This window comes from Microcaecilia unicolor, chromosome 1 (genome assembly GCF_901765095.1).
Source record: "Microcaecilia unicolor chromosome 1, aMicUni1.1, whole genome shotgun sequence".
Classification (NCBI taxonomy): Eukaryota; Metazoa; Chordata; class Amphibia; order Gymnophiona; family Siphonopidae; genus Microcaecilia; species Microcaecilia unicolor.
The window spans coordinates 635,377,330-635,403,195 of NC_044031.1; the positions used below are offsets into that span (position 1 = coordinate 635,377,330).

The 25,866-nt window shown below is 45.4% G+C and overlaps 1 protein-coding gene across 1 annotated transcript in view; it reads left to right on the forward strand.

Moving 5' to 3' along the window:
- The first annotated feature begins 234 nt into the window (after positions 1 to 234).
- Positions 235 to 25,866, forward strand: part of LOC115481818 (membrane-spanning 4-domains subfamily A member 8-like) — a 78,334-nt gene continuing 52,702 nt past the window's right edge. Inside the window, exons 1-3 of the mRNA XM_030221230.1 lie at positions 235 to 339; positions 17,098 to 17,287; positions 21,104 to 21,220. Coding sequence (XP_030077090.1) covers positions 17,120 to 17,287; positions 21,104 to 21,220 — 285 coding nt within the window. The 5' untranslated portion in view covers positions 235 to 339; positions 17,098 to 17,119. The remainder of the gene's footprint in view (positions 340 to 17,097; positions 17,288 to 21,103; positions 21,221 to 25,866) is intronic.

Genomic DNA, 25,866 nt, shown 5'->3' on the forward strand with positions numbered 1-25,866 from the left:
TCTTGCTCTCTGTCTATTCTTTTCAAAAACAACCCAGGCATATGGTGGGAAATCCTTAAGCTCTGCACAATTGTCAGGGGTAACATATCAGCTAAGGCTGATGGTGAGCACAGAAGAAGAAGCATTTCCTCCTAAAGCCGAAAGTTGTGACAGGAAATGACTATTTCCAAAGGAGAAGGCCAGTAGAATAACTCCCTCTGTCTTCTACTTTTTCTGGCTCAGAATCAAATCCTTCCCACTATTGCAGCTGGGGGCTGAGCAGAAAGCAGTAAAGAGAGAGAAAGAGAGAGAGAGTTCTGTCAAGAAAGTAAACAACCAGCTATCAGAGGACCGAGGAAGGTAAGTCCTGGTACCACTACCCTCCTGAGCAGAGGCTGCAGGCAGGACACCCAGGGAGGGTAATTCCTAGCTAAAGGGGCCACAGGCTTCCCACTGAAGTGCTATGAACTGTTGCACTTTGAGCCTGGTTGAGGGAGAATAATGGTTTTGTGTTTCGCTCAACTTTCTGGCCAGGTTCCAAAGTGGGCGAATTAAGAACCCAGAAGTGTTTTTATTTATTTTTGGTCCTTTTGTGCAAAGATTCCCATGCATTCATTTCCCCGTGCAGCTATAAAATGTAGAAGAACTTTTCAGACACTCCAAGCTGAATGGGAAATTGCACAGTGATTTGTATGTCACTGTGGTCTCTCTTTCAAAAAAAGTCTTTCTGATGCTTCTAGAAAGCGATGTCCTGGGAAGCACCCCTCCTGTAGCAACTAGCAGTATAAAACAAGTGTTTGCTTCTTGGCCCTTTGCAGCAGAATGGATGTGGTGCACAATGAAGGTGAAACACCTGCAAAATAGGTGAGAGTTCTGGGGAAAGGACCTGATGGGGGAAGGGGTAGAGATAATGTGTATATCTGCAGAACCCTCTCTCTCTCTCTCTCTCTCTCTCTCTCTGTCTCATGGTCACATGCTAGAGAAAGAGATGTCGAAAATCAGCAAAATCGTCACACTGCCTCTGGGAAACATTTCTTGTGAAACGTTTTTAGTGTGACAATATAATCTATGTACTTACAAGAAAGAACTTATGAATTTAATAGATAAGTAACAAAGACAGTACTTTTAGGGTTCTGCTGCTGGTCCGTATCCTCTCTGATTAGATTACATTCCTGGCACGGTGACAGGGTGCAGCTCATTTTGCTGCTACAGCTGCTGTTTCTCATGTTTCCACTACGATCTTTCAGAGCTTTTCCTGCTTATTCTTTCCTGGGTCGTTTCAGATTCTCTTTCAGCTGTGGGGAAACATCCATCTCATATTTTTGCATCTTGCTCAGTGCAGAATGGAATGCAGTTTTGTTTTTACATCTCCAGTGTTATACTGCATGCAAAATCCGACTTCAGGTTTCCACCTCAGCTTTTTTCTGCCCAGTCTCAGAGTTGTCAAGTTACCCATTCCAGGAGGGAGACTTTTTGGCTAGTCCTGGCTTTAAACTTACATCCCAAAGCAGTGTAGTATTTGCAATTCATGATTCTATGCATGTAAATCAGTGCTGTGGGTCCCATAATATACCTGGATGAGGTTAACAGCAGTGGCGTTCCTTTGTCGGCTGCCACCCGGGGCAGATTGCCGCTGTGCACCCCTCCCCGGGCGCAGTGTCGTCCTTCCCCCCCCCCCCCCCGGATGCAACATGACACCCCCCCCCCCCGGCGCATCACCTCCAAGCCCCCTCCCTGGTGCATTCTTCCTACCTGCTGGGAACAGTTGCGCGGCTGTCGGCTCCGCTGATTCCTTGCTCCCTCTGCCCCGGAACAGGAAGTAACAGCAGAGGGAGCAGGGAACCAGTGCAGCCGACAGCCGCGTGGCTGCTCTCTGCACCCTTCCTGCCGCACCGCCCTCGGTACGCCATTGGTAAACAGAAATCCAGGACCAGCCAAAAAGTCTCCCTCCTGGAATGGGTAACTTGGCAGCTCTGCTGTCTATATATATACAGTGGTGGAAATAAGTATTTGATCCCTTGCTGATTTTGTAAGTTTGCCCACTGACAAAGACATGAGCAGCCCATAATTGAAGGGTAGGTTATTGGTAACAGTGAGAGATAGCACATCACAAATTAAATCCGGAAAATCACATTGTGGAAAGTATATGAATTTATTTGCATTCTGCAGAGGGAAATAAGTATTTGATCCCCCACCAACCAGTAAGAGATCTGGCCCCTACAGACCAGGTAGATGCTCCAAATCAACTCGTTACCTGCATGACAGACAGCTGTCGGCAATGGTCACCTGTATGAAAGACACCTGTCCACAGACTCAGTGAATCAGTCAGACTCTAACCTCTACAAAATGGCCAAGAGCAAGGAGCTGTCTAAGGATGTCAGGGACAAGATCATACACCTGCACAAGGCTGGAATGGGCTACAAAACCATCAGTAAGACGCTGGGCGAGAAGGAGACAACTGTTGGTGCCATAGTAAGAAAATGGAAGAAGTACAAAATGACTGTCAATCGACAAAGATCTGGGGCTCCACGCAAAATCTCACCTCGTGGGGTATCCTTGATCATGAGGAAGGTTAGAAATCAGCCTACAACTACAAGGGGGGAACTTGTCAATGATCTCAAGGCAGCTGGGACCACTGTCACCACGAAAACCATTGGTAACACATTACGACATAACGGATTGCAATCCTGCAGTGCCCGCAAGGTCCCCCTGCTCCGGAAGGCACATGTGACGGCCCGTCTGAAGTTTGCCAGTGAACACCTGGATGATGCCGAGAGTGATTGGGAGAAGGTGCTGTGGTCAGATGAGACAAAAATTGAGCTCTTTGGCATGAACTCAACTCGCCGTGTTTGGAGGAAGAGAAATGCTGCCTATGACCCAAAGAACACCGTCCCCGCTGTCAAGCATGGAGGTGGAAATGTTATGTTTTGGGGGTGTTTCTCTGCTAAGGGCACAGGACTACTTCACCGCATCAATGGGAGAATGGATGGGGCCATGTACCGTACAATTCTGAGTGACAACCTCCTTCCCTCCGCCAGGGCCTTAAAAATGGGTCGTGGCTGGGTCTTCCAGCACGACAATGACCCAAACATACAGCCAAGGCAACAAAGGAGTGGCTCAGGAAGAAGCACATTAGGGTCATGGAGTGGCCTAGCCAGTCACCAGACCTTAATCCCATTGAAAACTTATGGAGGGAGCTGAAGCTGCGAGTTGCCAAGCGACAGCCCAGAACTCTTAATGATTTAGAGATGATCTGCAAAGAGGAGTGGACCAAAATTCCTCCTGACATGTGTGCAAACCTCATCATCAACTACAGAAGACGTCTGACCGCTGTGCTTGCCAACAAGGGTTTTGCCACCAAGTATTAGGTCTTGTTTGCCAGAGGGATTAAATACTTATTTCCCTCTGCAGAATGCAAATAAATTCATATACTTTCCACAATGTGATTTTCCGGATTTAATTTGTGATGTGCTATCTCTCACTGTTACCAATAACCTACCCTTCAATTATGGGCTGCTCATGTCTTTGTCAGTGGGCAAACTTACAAAATCAGCAAGGGATCAAATACTTATTTCCACCACTGTATATATATATATATATATATATATATATATATATATATATATATATATATACACTGTCAGCGGCACACCATGAGATCCAGGGCCGCTGAGAGTCAAAGCGGGGCCTGGGGCAAACAAGGGGCCCACTGCTGCCCCCATCCTCATGTAAAAATCAAGCCCTCCCCTCCGGTACCTTTTAAAACAGCAGTTCTTCACTGGCAACAAGCATGAGTAGCCAGTGACTGATACACACTGCTCCTGCCATTCCCACAGCTTTCCCTCTGGTGCGTTCCTGCCTACGCATAGACAGGAAATTGCACCATAGGGAGGCTGTGCGGCTGGCATAAGCAGTTGCTGACTGCTCGCACTTGCTGCTGAAGAACTGCTGTTTTAAAAAGATAGATGGGGGGGGGGCCTCAATTTTTACAAAAATGAATCTACCATCACGAGCAATGGGCCCTCCTTGGAGGCAGGACCCAGAGAATCTTGCATCCTCCCCCCCTCGGCGGCCCTCATGAGATCCCACGGGCTGTGGTACTTGCAGCTCTGCTTCCCAGAATAGTACAGGCTACGTGGACCATTGTAATATAGTAGATGATGGTAGATAGACCTGTATGGTTCATCATATCTGCCCAACAAGATAAACTCATAGCATAAGATATGATGTGATACTTCATATGTATACCTTATCTTCATTTGTCCTTGCCATTTTCATTGCATAGGCTGTAGAAGGCTGCCTGGCACCAGGGGCGTAGCCAGACAACAGATTTTGGGTGGGCCTAGGCAAGAAGTTGGTGGGCACCAATTGTTTTACCCCCCCCCCCCCCCCCCCCCCACCACCACCAAAAAATATCTCAGTTGGCGGGAAAACGCTTCTTTACACCTTGGCAGTCTGCAGCAGGCATGTGCTGAAAACTGAGCATGTGCAGATGCCGGTATCGTGGAGAGTAGCATTTCAGTTACCATCAGGGGGAAGTCTTCAGCTGGCGGAGCTTGGGATCCCCACCAGCTACTGTTAAATGTGTGCTACTGTTGAGTGGGCGGGGTGGCTACGCCACTGCCTAGCACAGTCCTTGTTCTAAAACTTCTGAAGTTGTCATCGAAACTCCACTCCAGCCCATCCAAATCTGTCCAACCATGATCAGGGCACAAACCATGGAAGTCTGCCCAGCACTGGCTTTGCTTTCTAATTACTGGTGCTGCCCTCTAATTACTGCTAAGCTTCTGTGGATCCATTCTTTCTAAGCAGGATTTCTTTGTGTTTATCCCATGCATTTTTGAATTCCATTACTGTTTTCATCTCCATCACATCCTGCTGGAGGGCATTCCAGGTATCTATCACCCTCTCTGTGAACCAGTACTTCCTAACATTATTCCTGAGTCGGCACCCCTGCAACCTCAGTTCATGCCCTTTAGTTCTACCACCTTCCCATCTCTGGAAAAGGTTTGTTTGTAAATTAGTACCTTTCAAATATTTGAATGTCTGTATCATATCACCCCTGTCTCTCCTTTCCTCCAGGGTATACATGTTCAGGTCCTCAAGTCTTTCCTCATAAGTTTTGTGTTGCAAACCCCATACCATTTTTGTTGCTTTTCTCTGAACCGCTTCAAGTCTTTTTACATCATTAGCAAGATACAGCCTCCAAAACTGAACACAATATTTCAAGTGGGACCTCAGCCACAACTTGTACAGGGGCATCAGCACCTCCTTTCGTCTGCTGGTTATACCCCTCTCTATGCAGCCTAGCATCCTTCTGGCTATGGCCACGGCACCGCTTTGTCACCTTAAGATCCTCAGACACCATCACCCCAAGGTCCCTCTCCTGAACTGAGTTTATCAATCTCTCCCCTCCTATCTAGTACATTTCCTTTGGATTTCTGCACCCCAAGTGCATCACTCCACTTCTTGGCATTAAATTTTAACTGATAGTGCTCAGACCAAGTGCATTAGTTTTAGTTACATTTGTACCCCGCGCTTTCCCACTCACGGCAGGCTCAATGCGGCTTACATATACAGGTACTTATTTGTACCTGGGGCAATGGAGGGTTAAGAGTCACAAGGAGCTGTGCCTGAAGTGGGAATCGAACTCAGTTCCTCAGTTCCCCAGGACCAGAGTCCAACACCCTAACCACTAGGCCACTCCTCCACACCAATGTGGGACCCATAACATAGGCAGGCTGCACACGCTCTCGTCCCCGTCTCACACACATACTACACACAATGACTAAGTCAAAAGCAAGTTTTCTTTTGGGAATAAATGGCCGCAGCTTTATTAAAATACATCACCATAACCCCTAGGAAGCACCTGAGCCCTAAGTTCTATGCTGTAGAGGCTTTCCTTCCCCGCCATGCCTTTCCAGCTGGGGAGCACATTCCATGTGTCTGCCAGCCATATGCCTGCCTCCAGTGTGGCCACATGTCCGTCTGTGTTGTACTGCGCTCCCCACCCAGCATTTCACCTGCCATTTTGAGCCAGCGAGGTGCTTAGCCTGCCACCTGTGAGTGCTCCTGTCCTTGCCTCAAGCGACCGCACTCTCTTTCAGTTGGTGTTCCAGTGCCTCCAGCAATTCCTAGAATCGGGTGCCTCTGCAGCTTATTTGTACCTGGGGCAATGGAGGGTTAAGAGTCACAAGGACCTGTGCCTGAAGTGGGAATTGAACTCAGTTCCTCAGGACCAGAGTCCACCACCCTAACCACTAGGCCACTCCTCCACACCAATGTGGGACCCATTTCCTCTATAATGCACTCCTCCAGCCATCATCGCACTGAGTACAACCCTGCCTTCCAAATTGCTATTATCATTGTTCAATGTACTGATCCAAAGTAGCCCGTAAACATATCAGACATAGCATACAAATCTTTCACTTATCTGCAGGACAAGGTGCTTCTACGCTGTACCCACTGTCTATTCAGTGCTGTGCGGAGAAGGATCCCACAAAATCAGTGAAAATGTGTCCATACAATCCTGTGTAACATCAATCATCTACAAACATCTTCATCCTTTCTCCTTCAGCTTTGTTCTCTCAGCTTCGTTCTCTACATGGTATCCATGTCATCTCAGGAGAACTTAAGCTAAAAACAAAAACTGACAAAAAATAAGTTTAACAAGCCTCTCTCATTTTTGCTAATCTTTACTAGAGTCTTATTAAATCTTTGACATTACTAAACAACTAACCTGAGATGTGACCCACTACTCCAGTTACAGGTGCTCCAGAAAGATGCCAACGCATGCGCGTTCGATTCAGATCAATTTGGATCTTTGGACATGCTGGTCAAGCTGTACATTGAAGAGATGATAAGTGGATTACAATTACATTATTGGCTGATTTAAACTGATTTAAACAGTGACTTAAGCTGTTTTTTTTTTAATCTCCTGTGGTTGTGGGACACACACTGCTTGAGTTTTTAGAACAATTACTTTGAACACTCTATGTAAATGGAGGTTTTTTTTCAGTCCTGTGATGATGAGCTGTGCCCAAGCCTTATAACTTTGGTTGGCTGGGTGACTTTACTGAGGCTTTTTTCTCCACTTTTTCTATGAATGCTTAAAAGTGTGCCTCTATACAAATGCTAATAATAATAATATATTATATACTGATTTTGACAGATTTTCTAATTTAAGTTTTTGGGCTTGTGTGAATTTTGCTCATTAACTTTTAACTGCCAGACCTTTGATCATTTTTCTAATGTTTGGAGATCCCTTCCCATGGGTATCCACTCTATTGGCTATCTTCATGTCATCCCAAAAAGGCAAATTTTTTCCTAACTCTCCAGCAATATCTCTCTCAAATATATTAAACAGAATTTGCCCCAGCACCGACCCCTGAGGCACTCCACTGCTCACTTTCCTTTCCTCCGAGCGCATTCTATTTTCTACCACCCTCTGTCATCTGTTGGTCAACCAGTTTCCAATACAGTTCACCACTATCAGGCTTATTTTCGAAAGAGAAGGGCGCCCATCTTCCGACACAACTCGGGAGATGGGCGTCCTTCTCTCAGGGTCGCCCAAATCGGCATAATCGAAAGCTGATTGTGGGCGTCCTCAACTGCTTTCCGTCACGGGGATGACCAAAGTTCACGGGGGCGTGTCAGCACCGTAGCGAAGGCGGGACTGGGGCATGATTAAGAGATGGGTGTCATTGGCCGATAATGGAAAAAAGAAGGGAGTCCCTGACGAGCACTTGGCCGACTTTACTTGGTCTGTTTTTTCTTGTGACCAAGCCGTGAAAAGTTGCCCGAACTGACCAGATGACCACCGGAGGGAATCGGGGATAACCTCCCCTTACTCCCCCAGTGGTCACCAACCCCCTCCGACCATTAAAAAAAAAAACTTTAAAAACTTTTTTGCCAGCCTCTATGCCAGCCTCAAATGTCATAGCCAGCTCCATGACAGCAGTATGCAGGTCCCTGGAACAGTTTTAGTGGGTGCAGTGCACTTCAGCCAGGCGGACCCAGGCCCATCCCCCCTACCTGTTACACTTGTGGTGGTAAATGTGAGTCCCCCGAAACCAACTGTACCCACATGTAGGTGCCCCCCTTCACCCCTTGGGGCTATGGTAATGCTGTACAGTTGTGGAGAGTGGGGTTTTTTTTTGGGGGGGGGTTGGGGGGGGCTCAGCACCCAAGGTAAGGGAGCTATGCACCTGGGAGCAATTTGTGAAGTCCACTGCAATGCCCCCTAGGGTGCCCGGTTTGTGGCCATCTTTTTTTTTTCGATAATATGGTCTGTGCCCGGCACAAATACCTCCCAAGTCCATAGTTCCCATCCCTTGGGTGCTGAGCCCCTCAAATCCCCCCCCCCAAAACCCACTGCCCACAACTCTACACCATTACCATAGCCCTTAAGGCTGAAGGGGGGCACCTACATGTGGGTACAGTGGGTTTTGGGGACGGTTTGGAGGGCTCCCATTTACCAGCACAAGTGTAACAGGTGTGGGGGGGATGGGCCTGGGTCCACCTGCCTGAAGTCCACTGCACCCACTAACAACTGCTCCAGGGACCTGCCTACTGCTGTGATGGAGCTGGGTATGACATTTGAGGCTGGCATACAGGCTGGGAAAAAAAGTTGTTAAAGTTCTTTTTTTTTGGTGGGAGGGGGTTAGTGACCACTGGGGGAGTCAGGGGTGGTCCTCCCCGATTCCCTCCGGTGGTCATTTAGGGCACTTTTTTGGGACTTGTTAGTGAAAAAAAAGGGTCCAAAAATGACCCAAATTCGCGGTAAAAACGCCTTTCTTTTTTTGATTATCGGCCAAAGGCGCCCATCTCTCCTCAGCCGATAAACACGCCCCAGTTCCGCCTTCACCACGCCTCCAACACGCCCCCGTCAACTCTGCCTGTTTCCGCGACAGATTGCAGTTGAAGACGCCCAAAATCGGCTTTCGATTATACCGATTTGGGCGCCTTTGCGAGATGGGCGCCCATCTTCCGATTTGGGTCGAAAAATTGGGCGCCCAACACTTTCGAAAATAAGGCTGATAGTATATCACTTACAATGTCAACACAATACGTAATAGAACATTTTAATTGATAGTGAAGGCTAAAGAAAAGATGTAACATATAGATAGGTAAGAGAGTAAGAAGAGTTAGAAATTAAGGTGACTGATTTAAAGAAAGTTGCACATGGGGTTAGAGAGATGGCCAAATATTATCTCAACTAGGGTAGGAGCGGATAAACATGTCCTGCTGCAGTATGTGCAGCCCGAGTTGCGCCTTGTGTGTGTGAGTGAGCCTAACAAGTTAGTTACTTCTTCCATTAAAGGCCTGGTTGAAGAGCCAAGCTTTCCCCTGCTTCCTGAAGTAGAGATAGTCTTGTGTTAAGCGCAGCCTTTCATGGAGTGCATTCCAGAATGTGGGGGCTACTCCTGAGAAGGCTCGCTAGTGGGTATCACATTGTGTAATGTCTTTTGGAGACAATGTGGTTAGTGATAGTCCTTGAGAGGACCTTCGTGTCCTTAGTTGTGAGTGGAGGATCATCCTATTCTTCAGGTACTCAGGGCCATTTCCTTTGAGGGCCTTGAAGATCAGACATGAAGTTTTAAATTTAGCCCTGTATTGTACTGGTAGCCAATGAAGTTTTTGCAAAAATGTTGTGATGAGTCTTGCTGCTGCATTCTGAATCAACTGGAGCTGGTGTAGGCCCTTTGTAGTCAGACCATTGTATAGTGCATTGCAGTAATCCAGTCTTGATGTTATCATGGCATGCACAACTGGGATAAGATTTACCTTATCAATGTAAGGAGAGAGGCAGCCTAGCTGTTGCAAATAGTAGAAGCAGCTCTTGAAGGTTTCTTGGATTTGTGGAATCAGAGTAAGTGTTGAATCTAACTGTATTACAGGGTTCCTGACTTGTGATTTGAGGGGGAGTTCGTACTTCCCAAAAGGGATTTTGATGTCGGGTATGCATCCACTGGTGTTAGGGTTTTAGTTGGGTTCAGGCAAAGTTTGTTGTGTTTAGCCCAATCTTGAATTGATGTTAGACAGGTAATCAGTTTATTCAAGGCTATAGGTAAGTCAGGTTCAGTAGGTATGAGTAACTGTTGAAGGATAGGAAACAGAGAGTGGGGTTAAATGGGCAGTATTCACAATGGAGAAGGGTAGTTAGTGGGATTCCTCATGGGTCTGTGCTAGGACCGCTGCTTTTTAATATATTTATAAATGATTTAGAGATGGGAGTAACTAACGAGGTAATTAAATTTGCTGATGACACAAAGTTATTCAAAGTCGTTAACTCGTGACAGGATTGTGAAAAATTACAGAAGGACCTTACGAGACTGGGAGACTGGGCGGCTAAATGGCAGATGACGTTTAATGTGAGCAAGTGCAAGGTGATGCATGTGGGAAAAAAAACCCGAATTATAGCTACGTCATGCAAGGTTCCACGTTAGGAGTTACGGACCAAGAAAGGGATCTGGGTGTCGTTGTCGATAATACACTGAAACCTTCTGCTCAGTGTGCTGCTGTGGCTAGGAAAGCGAATAGAATGTTAGGTATTATTAGGAAAGATATGGAAAACAGGGGTGAGGATGTTATAATGCCGTTGTATCGCTCCATGGTGCGACCGCACCTTGAGTATTGTGTTCAATTCTGGTCGCCGCATCTCAAGAAAGATATAGTAGAATTGGAAAAGGTGCAGCGAAGGGCGACTAAAATGATAGCAGGGATGGGACGACTTCCCTATGAAGAAAGACTAAGGAGGCTAGGGATTTTCAGCTTGGAGAAGAGACGGCTGAGGGGAGACATGATAGAGGTATATAAAATAATGAGTGGAGTGGAACAGGTGGATGTGAAGCGTCTGTTCACGCTTTCCAAAAATACTAGGACTAGGAGGCATGCGATGAAACTACAGTGTAGTAAATTTAAAGCAAATCGTAGAAAATGTTTCTTCACCCAATGCATAATTAAACTCTGGAATTCATTTGCGGAGAACGTGGTGAAGGCGGTTAACTTAGCAGAGTTTAAAAAGGGGTTAGACGGTTTCTTAAAGAACAAGACCATAAACCACTACTAAATGGACTTGGGAAAAATCCACAATTCCAGGAATAACATGTATAGAATGTTTGTACGTTTGGGAAGCTCGCCAGGTGCCCTTGGCCTGGATTGGCCGCTGTCGTGGACAGGATGCTGGGCTCGATGGACCCTTGGTCTTTTCCCAGTGTGGCATTACTTTTATGTACTTATGTACTTATCTGCATAGATGTAGAACTGAGTGTACATTGACTGAATCAGCTCAGCTAGTGGCTTGAGGTAGATATTGAACAGAATAGGTGACAGTATCAATCCTTGTGGTACCCTGCAGGTCAGTGTCCATGGTGGTGATGAGTTGCTGCCAAACATTATGGATTGTTGCCCAGGCAAGTACATGCAGGAGCAAAGGGTGATCAGAACACAGAGATGTATAGGAGGATCTGGAACTCTTGAGAGTGAAAGGAGGTTTTGGAACTCTTGGGGGAGAGAGAGGCCTCTTGGGGCGGGGGGGGGGGGGGAGAAGGAGGGGGATTTGAAACAGCAGGATGGGGTTCACATGTGCTTGGAGCCTCCCATGGCTTTTTTATTTTGTGTTTGGAGTGGCTGCAGTAATTTCCCTGTGTACTACACAGGCTTTGCATTTACGCTGTGTTATGTTTTGCTGAAGGGTAACACAAGATAAGTACAAACAGTGGCCACTTTTTCAGAAAAGGGACCCCTGCATGTCCAAGGTAGCAGATCTAACTCCCTTTGTCCATTTTACATAGGACATGGATGTTCAGTACCCTTCTGCAGTGGGGAATGAACATCTATTTTTTTATAAGCTTGCCCAAGTCCCACCCAAAACACACCCAGACCACTCCCTCTGATTACATGCATGCTCTTCAGTTTTAAACGTTTATATTCTGGCTTTGCATTTATTTTTATATAAATTGTAGTTTGCACTCCATGTACTGAGATGGGAAAGAGAGGCCCAGAATTTATCTAACCAGTCTTTATTCCATTGCTATAGAGGTAAGTATTCATCCAGCAGTGGTCGGGTTTTTTGGTCCACCGCCAGCTTTATGCCCAGATATTCAGTGCCGGGTCATGTCTGGGCACCAGTATTGAATATCAGGACATAAGCAGCTGGATAAAACATAGCTGCAATATTCTCAACAACGCACAGAAGAACTATCCTCCACGAAAGGCAACACGCACAGCCGAAACACGAGCTTTGTCGAATCTCGAAGAAGATTTGACTAAAGTTTACTTGGACATCTTTGGAGTGAGGTACTTTTTGGTCTTCTGGACTGTTGAGTTCTGTAAGTGCAATATTCAGCACTTAACCAGATATGGACGTAGTATAAAATAGGACAGTGTTTTATATGGTCATATTTATAGTTATCCTAGCCAGTTAAATGCTGAATATCGGCAGTTAACCAGCGAAGTGCTGACTCTGCCCCCAGAACGACTACAAAGTAGCCGATTTCAGCCTAGACGCTAACCAGGCATTTTCAGTGGTACTGTCTGGTTAAGTGCCCTGAATATGCCCGGTTAGCCCCGGACAGGCATTTAAAATGACTATTTAAATTGCTTTGAATATTGACCCCTTACAATTAAAAGCAACTGCAATTCATCCTTTGGCATAAGCATAGACATCATACAGCTTGGAAAAAAAGGGTGACCAACATACCCTTCCATGAGAAGAAATTAATAGGCAGCCTTCTACATATTCTAAGAAAACAGAATACAATTATACAATTATAGCCTGCCTGGCGTGGTTGCAACAGGCAGTGGAACAGCCCGGAGATGAAGCGGAGCCCTTCTCGGATGTGACTCCGCGGCTGGAGTCGGCCTTGTCCTTTTTGGCTGATGCCCTTTATGATATTGTCAGAGCTTCGGCTAAACAAATGGCAGTAGCAGTGGCGGCTCGCCGTCTTATTTGGCTACGACATTGGGCAGCGGACATGGCCTCTAAGCAAAGGTTGGTGAAGTTGCCCTTTCAAGGCCTTCTCCTATTTGGTGAGGAGTTGGAAAAAAAATTGTTAAAGGCCTGGGAGATCCTAAACCCCAGCACTTGCCCGAAGATAGGCTGAGGCCTTCCTCCAAGGGCCAGGCGGTCCACTCCTCTTATAGACCTCGCTTCCGTGAAGCTAGAAGGTACCGCCCGGGGCGTTCTGCTGGGTTCACTTCTCATGCCCGTTTTTCAGCAGAGGAACTCCTTTCGCTCGGACAAGCGTTCCGCAGCCACCAGCTCTAGGCCTGAAGTTCAGGGGCGACCCTCTCAATGATGGTGTGCTGGCCCCCTCCTCGCTTCCTGTCATCAGAGGACGTCTTTCCCTCTTTGCCGAGGAGTGGGCCAGTATTTCCTCAGATCAGTGGGTTCTGGACCTGATCAGAGATGGCTACAGAATAGAATTCAACGCCCCAGTAAGAGACGTGTTTGTGGAGTCCCGATGCGGTTCTGCCGCCAAACGGGCGGCGGTAGAGGAGACTTTGCAAGGTTAGGGGCCGTGTCCCCGGTACCTCCCGCCAAACACGGCTACGGCCGATACTCCATCTACTTTGTGGTGCCGTGAAAAGGTGGGTCTTTTCGCCCTATTCTGGACTTAAAAGAATTAAACAAGTCCCTGAGAGTGCGGCATTTCCACATGGAAACCCTGCGCTCAGTCATTGCTGCAGTACAGCCAGGAGAGTTTCTCACGTCTCTAGACCTGAAAGAAGCTTACTTGCACATACCAATTTGGCCCCCGCACCAGAAGTTTCTGAGGTTTGCGGTGTTGGGAAAACATTTCCAGTTCCGAGCCTTGCCTTTTGGCCTTGCCACAGCTCCCCGAACCTTTTCGAAGGTAATGGTGGTAGTAGCTGCTTTGCTCAGGAGAGAAGGTATCAGGGTTCACCCGTACCTAGACGACTGGCTCATCACAGCAGACTCTGTAACAGAGAGCTATCAAGCTACAGCCAGAGTGGTCTCAGTACTTCAATCTCTAGGCTGGGTCGTCAATATGGCCAAAAGTCACCTGACCCCCTCGCAATCTCTAGAATATTTGGGGGTCAGGTTCGACACAGACTCGGGCTATGTATACCTACCCGAGCTAAGGCGGTGCAAGCTTCAGAATCAGGTCCGTCTGCTCCTGAGGATGCCCCGCCCGCGAGCTTGGGACATTGTCCAGCTGCTGGGATCGATGACAGCCACATTGGAAGTGGTGCCCTGGGCGAGAGCGCACCTGAGACCTCTACAGTATTCCCTACTTCAAAGATGGTCTCCAGTTTCTCAGGATTATCAATGCAGACTTTCTTGGCTTCCTGGGGCCTGACTCAGCATGGAGTGGTGGCTCTCAGACAGCATGCTGCGGCGAGGAATGCTGCTGGCGCTCCCCGATTGGTGTCTAGTAGTGACAGATGCCAGCCTGAAGGGCTGGGGCGCACATTGCAAGGGGAAGCATGTCCAGGGTCTATGGACACCCGAGGAGTCGGAGTGGTCCATCAACCGCCTGGAGTTGAAAGCGGTGTTTCAGGCTCTTCTGGCCTTTCAAGTGACCCTGGAAGGATTGGCTGTCAGAGTGCTGTCGGACAACACGACAGCAGTGGCCTACATAAATCGACAAGGCGGCACTCAGTGCAGAGCACTGGCCGCGCAGGCCGAACAGATTTGCCACTGGGCCGAGCTGCATCTTCAGTTTCTGTCGGCAGCTCACATTGCAGGTCAGAGCAACGTGCAAGCCGATTATCTAAGCAGGCATCAGATCGATCCAGCAGAATGGGAACTAGCAGACGAAGTATTCCTGCAGATATGTGCCAAATGGGGCAAGCCCGTGATGGATCGTATGGCGACAAGTTCAAATGCCAAAGTCCCGTGCTTCTTCAGCAGACGGAGAGATCCTCGCTCGGCAGGGTTGGATGCCTTGACTCAGCCCTGGCCTCCGGGCCTACTATATGTGTTCCCTCCGTGGCCCTTGATAGGGCGCGTGCTCCTGCGGATTCGGCTGCACCCAGGAGAAGTGGTCCTCATCGCCCCGGATTGGCCCAGGAGGCCTTGGTATGTGGACCTCCGACAGATGCTAGTGGAGGCTCCCCTTCCTTTATCTCTGGTACCGAACCTGTTGTCACAGGGCCCGGTAGCCATGGAGGACGCCTGCCGCTTTGGTCTTATGGCATGGCGATTGAGAGGGTGCAATTGAGGGACAAAGGCTATTCAAACACAGTCATTTCCACTCTCCTGCAGGCCCGCAAGCGTTCCACTTCCGTGGCTTAAGCCAGGATTTGGTGCCAGTTTGAGTCTTGGTGTGCTTCAAAAGCGATCACACCCATGCGGGCTCCTGTCTCGCCGATTCTGGACTTTTTGCAGGATGGTGTACAAATAGGCTTGGCCTATAATTCCCTGCGGGTGCAAGTGGCAGCGTTGGCCTCCCTTCGTGGTAAGGTTGAAGGCGTGTCTTTAGCTGCTCATCCAGATGTGGCACGGTTTCTTAGTGGGGTGCTTTAGCTCCGGCCTTCCGTGCGAGCACCCTGTCCAGCTTGGAACCTGGGGCTAGTTTTGAAGGCCCTGCAGGCTTCTTTCTCCTTTTGAGCCGCTTCGGCGAGCATCGGAGAAAGATTTGACACTAAAGGCCGTTTTTCTTGTGGCCATTACTTCGGCGAGACGGGTGTCAGAGCTCCAGGCGCTGTCCTGTAGAGACCCATTTCTGAAATTCTCAGAGTCCGGGGTCACGGTTCGGACCGTGCCTTCCTTCATGCCTAAGGTGGTTTCAGCGTTTCACCTAAACCAGCCTATTTTCTTGCCCTCCTTTGATAAGGAGGAGTTTCCAGAATCTTTTGGGCAGTTGCACCTGTTGGATGTGCGCAGGACTCTGCTGCAGTATCTGCGAGTTACTATCTCTTTCAGGATCTATGATCATCTGTTTGTTTTGCTATCAGGTCCTCGCAGAGGGTCTCCAGCGTCTAAAGCCACTATTGCCCACTGGCTCAAAGAAACTATCTTTTCAGCTTATCTGCTTGCCGGCCGGTCTCCGCCTGTAGCCTTTAAGGCGCATTCTACCAGAGCAATTTCTTCCTCTTGGGCTGAAACTGGAGCACTCTCTCATCAAGAGATATGCAGTGCAGCAACAAGGGCTTCTAAGCTCTCTTTTGCCTGACATTACAGGCTGAATGTGGCTGCTAGGAGGGATGCGCGTTTTGGAGCACAAGTGCTAGCGCGTGGTGTGACCTGTTCCCACCCTATATAGGGATTGCTTTGTTACATCCCATATGTAATGGCTTCATCTGCTTGATGACAAGGAAGGGAAAATTAGGTTCTTACTTTGGTAATTTTCTTTCCTTTAGTCATAGCAGATGAAGCCATGAGCCCTCCCTGTATGATTGTCTGTATGCTGTGAATCTGTTTCAGGTTCTGTTCTTGTTTCCTGAAGTTCCTTCCTTGGGAGAAAGTTGGAAAACAGTCTTCAGGATTCATGTTCACTTATAGGAGGATGAGTCCATTCCCTCCAGTTTATGTTTTGGAGGATGAGTTTATTCCCTCCAGGAGGTTGCGTGTATCCCCTCCAGTTATACAATAAGGAGGACGAGTTTATTCCCTCCAGGAGGATGTGCTCATTCCCTCCTTTTGAGTTCATGCCCTTGTTAAGGGGCCATCGTTCGCTGTGAGGAAAGTTCATGTTATTCCCATTGCGGTTTGCCATACTGCTTTGGAAGCTTCAAATACTGAAGAGGCAGTGGAGCTGGCTGGCCATGAGGCACTGTGAAAAGTTGAGTGCTCTCTACCTCCCCCTGCTGGTTAATGGACACAACCCATACGTAATGGCTTCATCTGCTATGACTAAAGGAAAGAAAATTACCAAGGTAAGCACCTAATTTTCCCATTTTCCCCAAGTCCATCTTAATAATGGCTTATGGACTTTTCTTTTAGGAAGCTATCCAAACCTTTTTCAAACTCCTCTAATCTGTAGTAACAGTCCCTTTTCTCTGCAGGGCCAGATCAGTGGCAGCCCCTCTCAGACCAGGAAGGGAAGAAATGGAGTGCCATGCTGAGAAAGCGCATTTGGAACGTTCAGTTACCTAGGCTTGAGCCTCACAGGCTTGCTACTGTGTCTTCTTATGTGTGTTTTCCAGAAGAGAGACAAAGAGAGAAGAAATGGCCAGTGCAGCAGAGACAGGGGATGTACAAGTGGTGACTGAAGTTCTCTCACAGAACGACCCTCGGGCTGTGCAGCTGACTAAGCCTTCCAGGCCATCTCTGGAAAAGAAACAAACCCCTGAGACAATCAAGACATTTAAGAAAGGCCAGCCCATTGCACTGGGGGTAAGTTTGATCATGTGACACCTCTCCTCAAAGCTGAACATTGGTTACCTGTCTCTGCTCGTATTCAGTTTAAACTGCTAACGTTGGTATGTAAAGGTTTACAATTCCCTGCTCCTGATTACATTTCAAATTTAGTATAGGCATTTCATCCATCATGTACTCTCCATTCTTCTCAGCAAGCATTATTATGTCTCCCTCCTCTCTCTGTTATACGTTTGGACATTACTAGAGAGACAACATTTTCATACGCAGCACCAAAACTCTGGAACATGTTACCTTTGAAATTAAGGTCTGAACCTTTGTTTCCTGTTTTTAAAAAACTTCTGAAAACCTGGCTTTTTCAACAGGTAAGACTACAACTTTCTGTCTTTTTCTCTATGTAACTTTCCTTTTCTTTGCTTTTTCTTACCTCTCTTCTCTGAGTCTTTTTTTTGATACCGCTTTGCTGCTATTTTGTGAACGGCATTATATCAAGTTTTTGGAAATAAAATAAGTGCATTTTTCCTTCTCACATAACTTACTTTCATTGAACAAAAAGTGCAAATAACGGAAAAATAAGTTTGTAACTGGCAACTAACCAGGGCCATCTTAACCACTAGACACATTAGGCCCTTGGCTTTGAATCCCAGTCCTAAAGGGCTGCCAACAGATCAGATTTGCATGCTTGCAACTACCCCTACTGTATGCAAATCTGTCTCATGCATATTCACTAGGGGATCCTGAATTCAGTGGGAACTGCTGGTTTAGCTCCTGCAGGGAAATGTTAAAGCTGAAGACCTCCGTCTTTTCAATATTGACTTTGAATTCTGAGACCTCTCCATACTTGGAGATCTCTTACAAAAGATATGTGAAGTGGAAAAGACCTTTCATAAAAATCAGTTTGTCATCAGCAGATAGTAACACATGAAAGGCAGTATCAGTTTTAGGATTTTGATTTTTAAGATATCTTGTGATGTCTAAATATTTAGTTTATTTTTATATTATGTATGTGATTATATAATCCGCTGAGAACTTTGGATCGAGCGGAATAAAAAGTTTTATAAATAAATAACAGGGTGCCATATGCTTTACAATATGCAGACTTATCACCCGCCAACTCCCTCAATTTGAGATTCAAGCGAGATACAAATGAAGAGACAGATGAAGAACATCATACAATACAAAATAATTTTAAAAAAAATCAAAAACAAAAACTACATTACTTGAACTATAATTTTTACATTTCTACCAAGAATCAAAACAATTAAGTCTTCAAAGCTTTACGAAAGGAATAATAACCTTTCACCAAATGTATTTCTGAAGGAAGATTATTCCATAGACGAAACAAAACAGAATGAGAAAATACAGCTTTGAATCTAACAGACCTAATCATCAGAAAAACTAGAACAGTTGATCATGGGGCTCGTTTTTGAAAGAGAAAAATATCTAAAAAGTGACATAAAGCAGCGTTTGGACATTTTTCTCACAAAAAAGTCCAAATCAGTTTTTTCTAAACCTATTTTTCAGATGTTTTTCTATGCTATTCTTCTGTAGTGCATCCAAATCTCAAGGGGGTGTGTTGGTGGGATGTGGGTGTTCCTGACTTGGACGTTGTTCAACCATAATGGAACAAAACCAAAATGTCTGGGGCGGAAACTTCTAGACCTGTTTTTATAACAAATAAAGCACAAAAAGGTGCCCTAAATGACCAGATGACCACTGGAAGGAATCAAGGGTGACCCCCCAATACCCCTTAGTGGTCTCTGACTCCCCCACTCCCTAAAAATATGAATAAAAATATGACTTTCCAGTCTTTATGACAGCCCCAGATGTTAAAGTCAGGTCTATTAGAGCAGTTTGCAGGTCACTGGAGAGTGCAGTGCACTATGGAGTGGGGGACTCGGGTCCCTATCTCCCTCTACCTGTCACACTTGTGGTGGAAACTGTGTCCCCTCCCAAAGTCACCAAAATCTTACTGTACCCACATATAGATACCCCCTTCACCCATAAAGGCTATTGTAGAGGTGTACAGTGGGGGGGGGGGGGGGGTAGTGGGTTTTGGAGGGCTCAGGGGATAAGATAAGGGAGCAAAGGTGAGATGTGTACCTGTAGAATTTTTATGACATGCACAGAAGTGCCCTCTAGGATGCCCCATTGCTCCCCTGGGATATCTGGGGGACCAGTCTACTAAAAATGCTGGTTCCTCCTACATCCCAGTGGCATTAATCGCTACGTTTTGCACTTATTCGTTTTTTTTTTTTTCAAAAATGGACCAAAAAACAAAACATCCAAAGCACAAAACCTTGTCCAAAACAGTATTTTTGAAAAAAAAAAAAAAAAAAGAAAGATGTTTTGTCTTTTTTGAAAATGAGCTCCTTTCCTATTCGGAGTTTGGATGTTTTGTGCAAAACATCCAAAGTCGGACTTAGACGTTATATCGAAAATGCGCCTCTACGACTCCTGCTGGTACAGTAGAGCTGAGTACATTGTACACATACTTGTGTAAATGCTAACAATGCACTCAGTGATATTCTATACATGCACAAATGTAACTGCAAGAGAGTGTAAACTTGGGCTTGTCTCCAAATTCTGTACCTAACTTATAGAATACTACAAGTTACGCACTAAGCCTGCTGCAGTCAGGTGTGTCCATTTCTGCCTGCTATTGACATGGCATATGTATGCACACTGATTTACGCTAGTATTCTATAATGGAATCTTGATGCCAAGACGCCATTAGAAAATTGACAGCGCGTGACATCGAGGCACCTAGATTATTACACCCGGTTATAAGATTGCCCCTTTGTATTATTCCCCATTGACTAATTTTGGAAGAGGCCCTAAGCTTATCCACTGATGGCTCAATAAGTAAGGAGACATGGGACATCCCTGATGAGCCCTCCTATCCAGCTTAAATTGCTCTGAATTTATCCCATTCACCACAATCAAACTCCAGGGATCCCTATATAGAGCATTTACCCATCTTCCAAAATTCCCTGCCAGCCCTACCAGATCCACAACATAAGAACATACATTGCCTTACTGGGACAGACTGAAGGTCCATCAAGCCCTGTTTCCAACAGTGGTCAATCCAGGTCACAGGTACCTGGCAAGATCCCAGAACAGTAAAACAGATTTTATGTTCCTTATCCTACAAAGAAACACTGGATTTCCCCAATTCCATCCTAATAATAGTGTACCTTGTCCTGTTTTAAGATGGGATATAATATCCTTTCTCCTTTTTTAAGCTGGAATATATTATACCATGCCCTGTTTTAAACTAGAATATAATATACCAGTGCGCAGGAAAAAATTTCTTCAGAAGAAGCAGGAAACGTTACAAATGGGAGCAACTTTCTTCTTAAAATTTCCGTGCAAATGTTTGGTTACCTACCGGTCTGAAAAATTTGTGTTTTATGATCCCTCCCAACTGGAAACATTTATAACATCTAGAAGGACAGTTGGAATAATTTCACCAACTATAAACAGTGTTTGAAAACAAAAAAGAGTGCCCAAATCACGCCTATCTACCATTTGTGTTTTATTTTCTTTATTTCCTTAAGTTCTTCAACTATTACTTATATTTTGAACTCCTAAATGTGGACTTATATTGGTTTTGAGGAAGTAGATGGGTAACAGATTTTGCTTGATATTGTAACCTCATTTACTGATTTTTCTTATCAATTTTGTGTATTTGTGAAATTGAAATATAATCAATAAAATAATTATAAATAGAATATAATATAATATACCTTCTCCTTTTATAAGCTGGAATGTGGTATCCCTTCTCATTTTTTTTTGAGCTGGAATATAATATCTCTTCTGCTTTTTTTCCAGACTATACAGATCTTGCTTGGTTTGGTCCATATCTTCTTTGGAATTATTGTAACAGTAGCAGCGACTAAACCGGTCCTAAGTGTCTCCAGTGGAGTTTACTTCTGGACAGGAATTCTGGTAAGTAAATTTTTGATTACTTAATACCTTTTATTTATTTGTTGTATTTGTAGCCCACATTTTCCCACCTATTTGCAGGCTCAATGTGGCTTACATTGCACCGTTATAGCGATTGCCATTTCCGGATTAAGAAATACAGAGTGGTATTGCAGTATAGTTCGTATATGACAGAGTAAATTAAGCAGTCAAGTTTTAAAGATTCTTTTTCAGAATGAGAAGTCAAGTGGTAATGCATTAAAGTTCAGTAATAGACAGAGTAGGTGAAGTAGTCAAGTATTAAGAGTTCATTTTTCTCTATTTCTAGTATTTTCATACTGCAAGCATCTAATAAAGTTCTGTTCAGTGTAGGGAAATTCTCTACTGCACTGCTTGAGCTTATCATCATATTTAGAAATCAATTTTGAAGTAAATTCTAAGGGGCTCATCCTGAAACAACCACTATCACCAATAACCTTTTTATTAAATGTCAAATGGGCAAACTCATTTCAACTGAAACTGAACACTGATAAAACACACTGCCTTATCCTCTCATCCCAACACAATAATTACAAACCCACAACCATAACCATCTCAGATCATACCCTCCCCATTTCACATAGTCTCAAAATACTAGGCGTTACAATTGACCGCAATCTTACACTTGAGACCCAAGTAAACTCCACTGTAAAGAAAATGTTTCATTCAATGTGGAAACTTAAACATGTAAAACCTTTCTTCCCGATGGAAATTTTCTGTAACCTAATACGATCAATGGTACTAAGCCACGCTGACTATTGCAATGGAATCTATGCGGGATGTAAAGAACAACTCATAAAGAAACTCCAGACAGCCCAAAACACAGCAGCCAGGTTGATATTTGGTAAAACACGATTCCAAAGTGCCAAACCCCTCTTTGAAAAACTGCACTGGCTTCCAATCAAAGAACATATCACCTTCAAAACCTGCACCCTGGTCCACAAGATCATCTACGGTGAAGTCCCAGGTTACATGACTGACTTGATTGATCTCCCAACCAGAAATCGAACCAGTTCATCTCGGACTTACCTGAATCTCCACACCCAATTTGCAAAGGACTCAAATACAAAACAACCTATGCATCCAACTTCTCCTACATAAGCACACAACTATGGAACGCACTGCCAAAAGCTGTGAAAACAATCTACGGCCATCTAAACTTCAGAAAAGGCATACCCTACCGACCCAACATAAATGCCTCAACTCTGCAACATATCAATACCAACGATCGTATTGGACATTATCTACCCCCTCCTATCTTGAACCCCTAATGTGCCAGAATCTTACCTACCCTATTGACCCTAACATCTAATTGTATTTGTTCCTCTACTGGATTTGGCGAATGCCTTTACGGTACTATGTAAGCCACATTGAGCCTGCAAATAGGTGGGAAAATATGGGATACAAATGTAACAAATAAATAAATACTTTAAACAAAAACAGTAGTTTCCAAACTACTCCTAACTCAACTCCAGACACACTCATCACTTACAGTCAGGCTGTGCTTCTCTAACTTGTATCCAATGTGACTCCATTTTAATGGGAGTATGACTTTTGGGCACTGCCATATTGGCATCGGACTTTGGGGCTCCCAAGCAGGCAGCATATAAAAGTTCTTTCTCCCCCCCCCCCCCCTTCCCTCATACTGACTGGGATCTGAGCCGGGCTGTTAAGGCTGGCAGATACACAGTGCTGCTGGCAAAGCGGTCCTCCAAGCATAATGGAGTTTATAGCTGCCCCTGATGATGCCTGTGAGTAGATGGAACAGGCAGCGTTCTCCTTCACAGGCACTGCTTAGGGCAACTATGATCTCCCTTCATTTCCCCATAGCACTATGGATCTGCCAAACCAGACAGCCCACGGCTCAGATCCTGGTCATTGCAGGGGGATGGGGGGGGGGGGGGAGAGGACTTTCATACACTGTCCATTTTGGTTCCCAAAAGTCCTTCGTCAATATGTATGAGCACCAAAAGGGCAGTGCCTATACAGTGGCACCTGCTTCAGTTTTAACACTTAAAAATCCACATAGCCCCAGATGATGTTGAAAACAACAGGCCTCTGGGCCCCTCTCCTCTTTCAAAAAGGTCCCAAGAAACAACAGGACAAACAGTTTGCAAATTCCAAGGTGGAATAAAGTCTAGCAGACCATAGGTACGGTCAAATAAAAATCTTTAATGAGGTATAAACCTAGAAAAACGCCCAGCACTGGCCATGTTTCACTCAGGGGCTAAAGAACAAACGATATATAATCAATGTAAATAATATTATAAATACATAATAAAACACATATTGAATATCCAATTAAATAATCATGATGTGCATAGTGATATAAATAAATAATAAAAACAAAAATATTGACTATTCAAATAAATTAACATGACATACATAGAGAGTAAAATGTAAGAATCATTTTTAAGTGCCAAAAGATCATGTATAGCTTAATTAACAGTGATAGAATAAAAACAATATCAAGAAAAAAAACAGGAGTACTGTACATAACTTTCACACAGTGACTAAGCATGCAAATGTGAATAAGTGATTATATAGAAAACCATGCAGCGATAAAGCATGGCTAGGAAAACAATAGAACAATACATCGTACCTATATGGTGTTAACAAAGCACATCATCACCTTAATTGACTGAAAAAAGGGGACACAGAAACTGCATCAGTACTTCCACTTTAAAAAAAAGTAACATAGGCATGACATTCATTCTTTAAAAAGCAAATAGCTTACCTGCAAAGCACTCAAAATCCACATGATGGCAGCAAGCGCCTAAACAAACAGCATAGATTCAGCAAAATTAACGCGTCGAGCAGCTGAGGCCACTTAACTAGCCGAGCGGGGGTCAAAGGTCAAAACACCAAATAAATTTTTAAAAATAACACAAAAATTGTTAAAAAAACAAAAAAGGGGGTTAAGCCTATAATAAAATACCGCTCCGAAAGATAAAAGGTATCCTTACAAAAAAAGAAAATATATTGTCCAATAGTGGAAATAAAAAAAAAGGCACCATCATACGACAGAAATGATTAAATACTATAAATGTATAGAAACATCAAATGACTTGTAAAACCACGTGGAGGGGCATAATCGAATGGGGTGCCCAAGTTTTCCTGAGGGCGTCCTCGCAGGACATCCCAGGATGGAAACAGAATGGGTGGCCATCTTTCATTTTGATAATACGGTCGGGGACGCCCAAATCTCAACATTTAGGTCGACCTTAGAGATGGTCGACCTTAGAGATGGTCGTCCCCAGTTTTTGGCGATAATGGAAACCGAGGACGCCCATCTCAAAAACGACCAAATCCAACTCATTTGGTCATGGGAGGAGCCAGTATTCGTAGTGCACTGTCCCTCTGACATGCCAGGACACGAACCGGGCACCCTAGGGGGCACTGCAGTAGACTAACTGATGCACTAACTGAACGGAAAAAGCCCTTCCCTTACTGATCCCTTAGCGATTTGGAAAGGAACGGGCATGCATGAAGGAAATCGCATGCAAATGAGCTGCTCGCTGTTAGCTCATTTGCACATGATTTCCTTCCTAAGGAGTGGAAGCCAGTGCAGAGCAGCCAAGCGTTATGCGTGGCTGCTCTGCGCATGCCAAAGACGGCTTCATACACGCAGACAAGCTGCGTGTATAATAGCCATCTACAACCTTAAATAAATTGCCGTCTACAACCTTAAAAAACAGAAGTCCAGGTGAAAACATCCAAGTGCTCATCAGGGACGTCTTTTTTTTCTTCTGAGTATGAGTGAAGGACGTCCAAGTGTTGGACGCCTTTGCTATGCCTCCGTCCCTGCGACGGGCAGTTGAGGACGTCCAAAATGTGGATATTTCTGTGAGAAGGACATCCATGCCTTTGCTATGTCTCTGACACCCCCTTTATTTATTTGGATTTTGGATCACAAGTAGCAGCAGTGGGATTTGAACAAGCCACCTCTGGATTGCAAGACCAGTGCTCTAACCACTAGGCCACTCTTCCACTTCACTCCCTTGAAATTTGGCCATCCCTGGGGGGGGGGGGGGGGGGCAGGTCAGGACGTCCAAAATGTTTGAAAGAAGGACGTCCACGCCGTTGCTGTGACTCCGCTGACATGCACCCCCCCCCCCCCCAGGGACCTGAATACTGCTGCGATGGACCTGAGTATGATATTTGAGGCTGGCAAAAAAAGTTTTAAAGTTGTTTTTTTCAGGGTGGGAGGGGGTTAGTCACCACTAGGGGAGTAAGGGTAGGTCATCCCCGATTCCCTCCGGTGGTCATCTGGTCAGTTCGGGCACCTTTTTGAAGCTTGGTCGTAAGAAAAAATGGACCAAGTAAAGTCGGCCAAGTGCTCGTCAGGGACGCCCTTCTTTTTTCCATTATTGCTCGAGGACGCCCATCTGTTAAGCACACCTCAGTCCCGCCTTCGCTACGCCTCCGACACGCCCCTTTAAACTTTGGTTGTCCCTGCGATGGGAAGCAGTTGGGGATGCCCAAAATCGGCTTTCGATTATGCCGATTTGGGCGACCCTGAGAGAAAGATGCCCATCTCCCGATTTGTGTCAAAAGATGGGTGCCCTTCTCTTTCGAAAATAAGCCTGATGGTCTCAACCAAAAAAACAAATATATATGAATTTAGAACA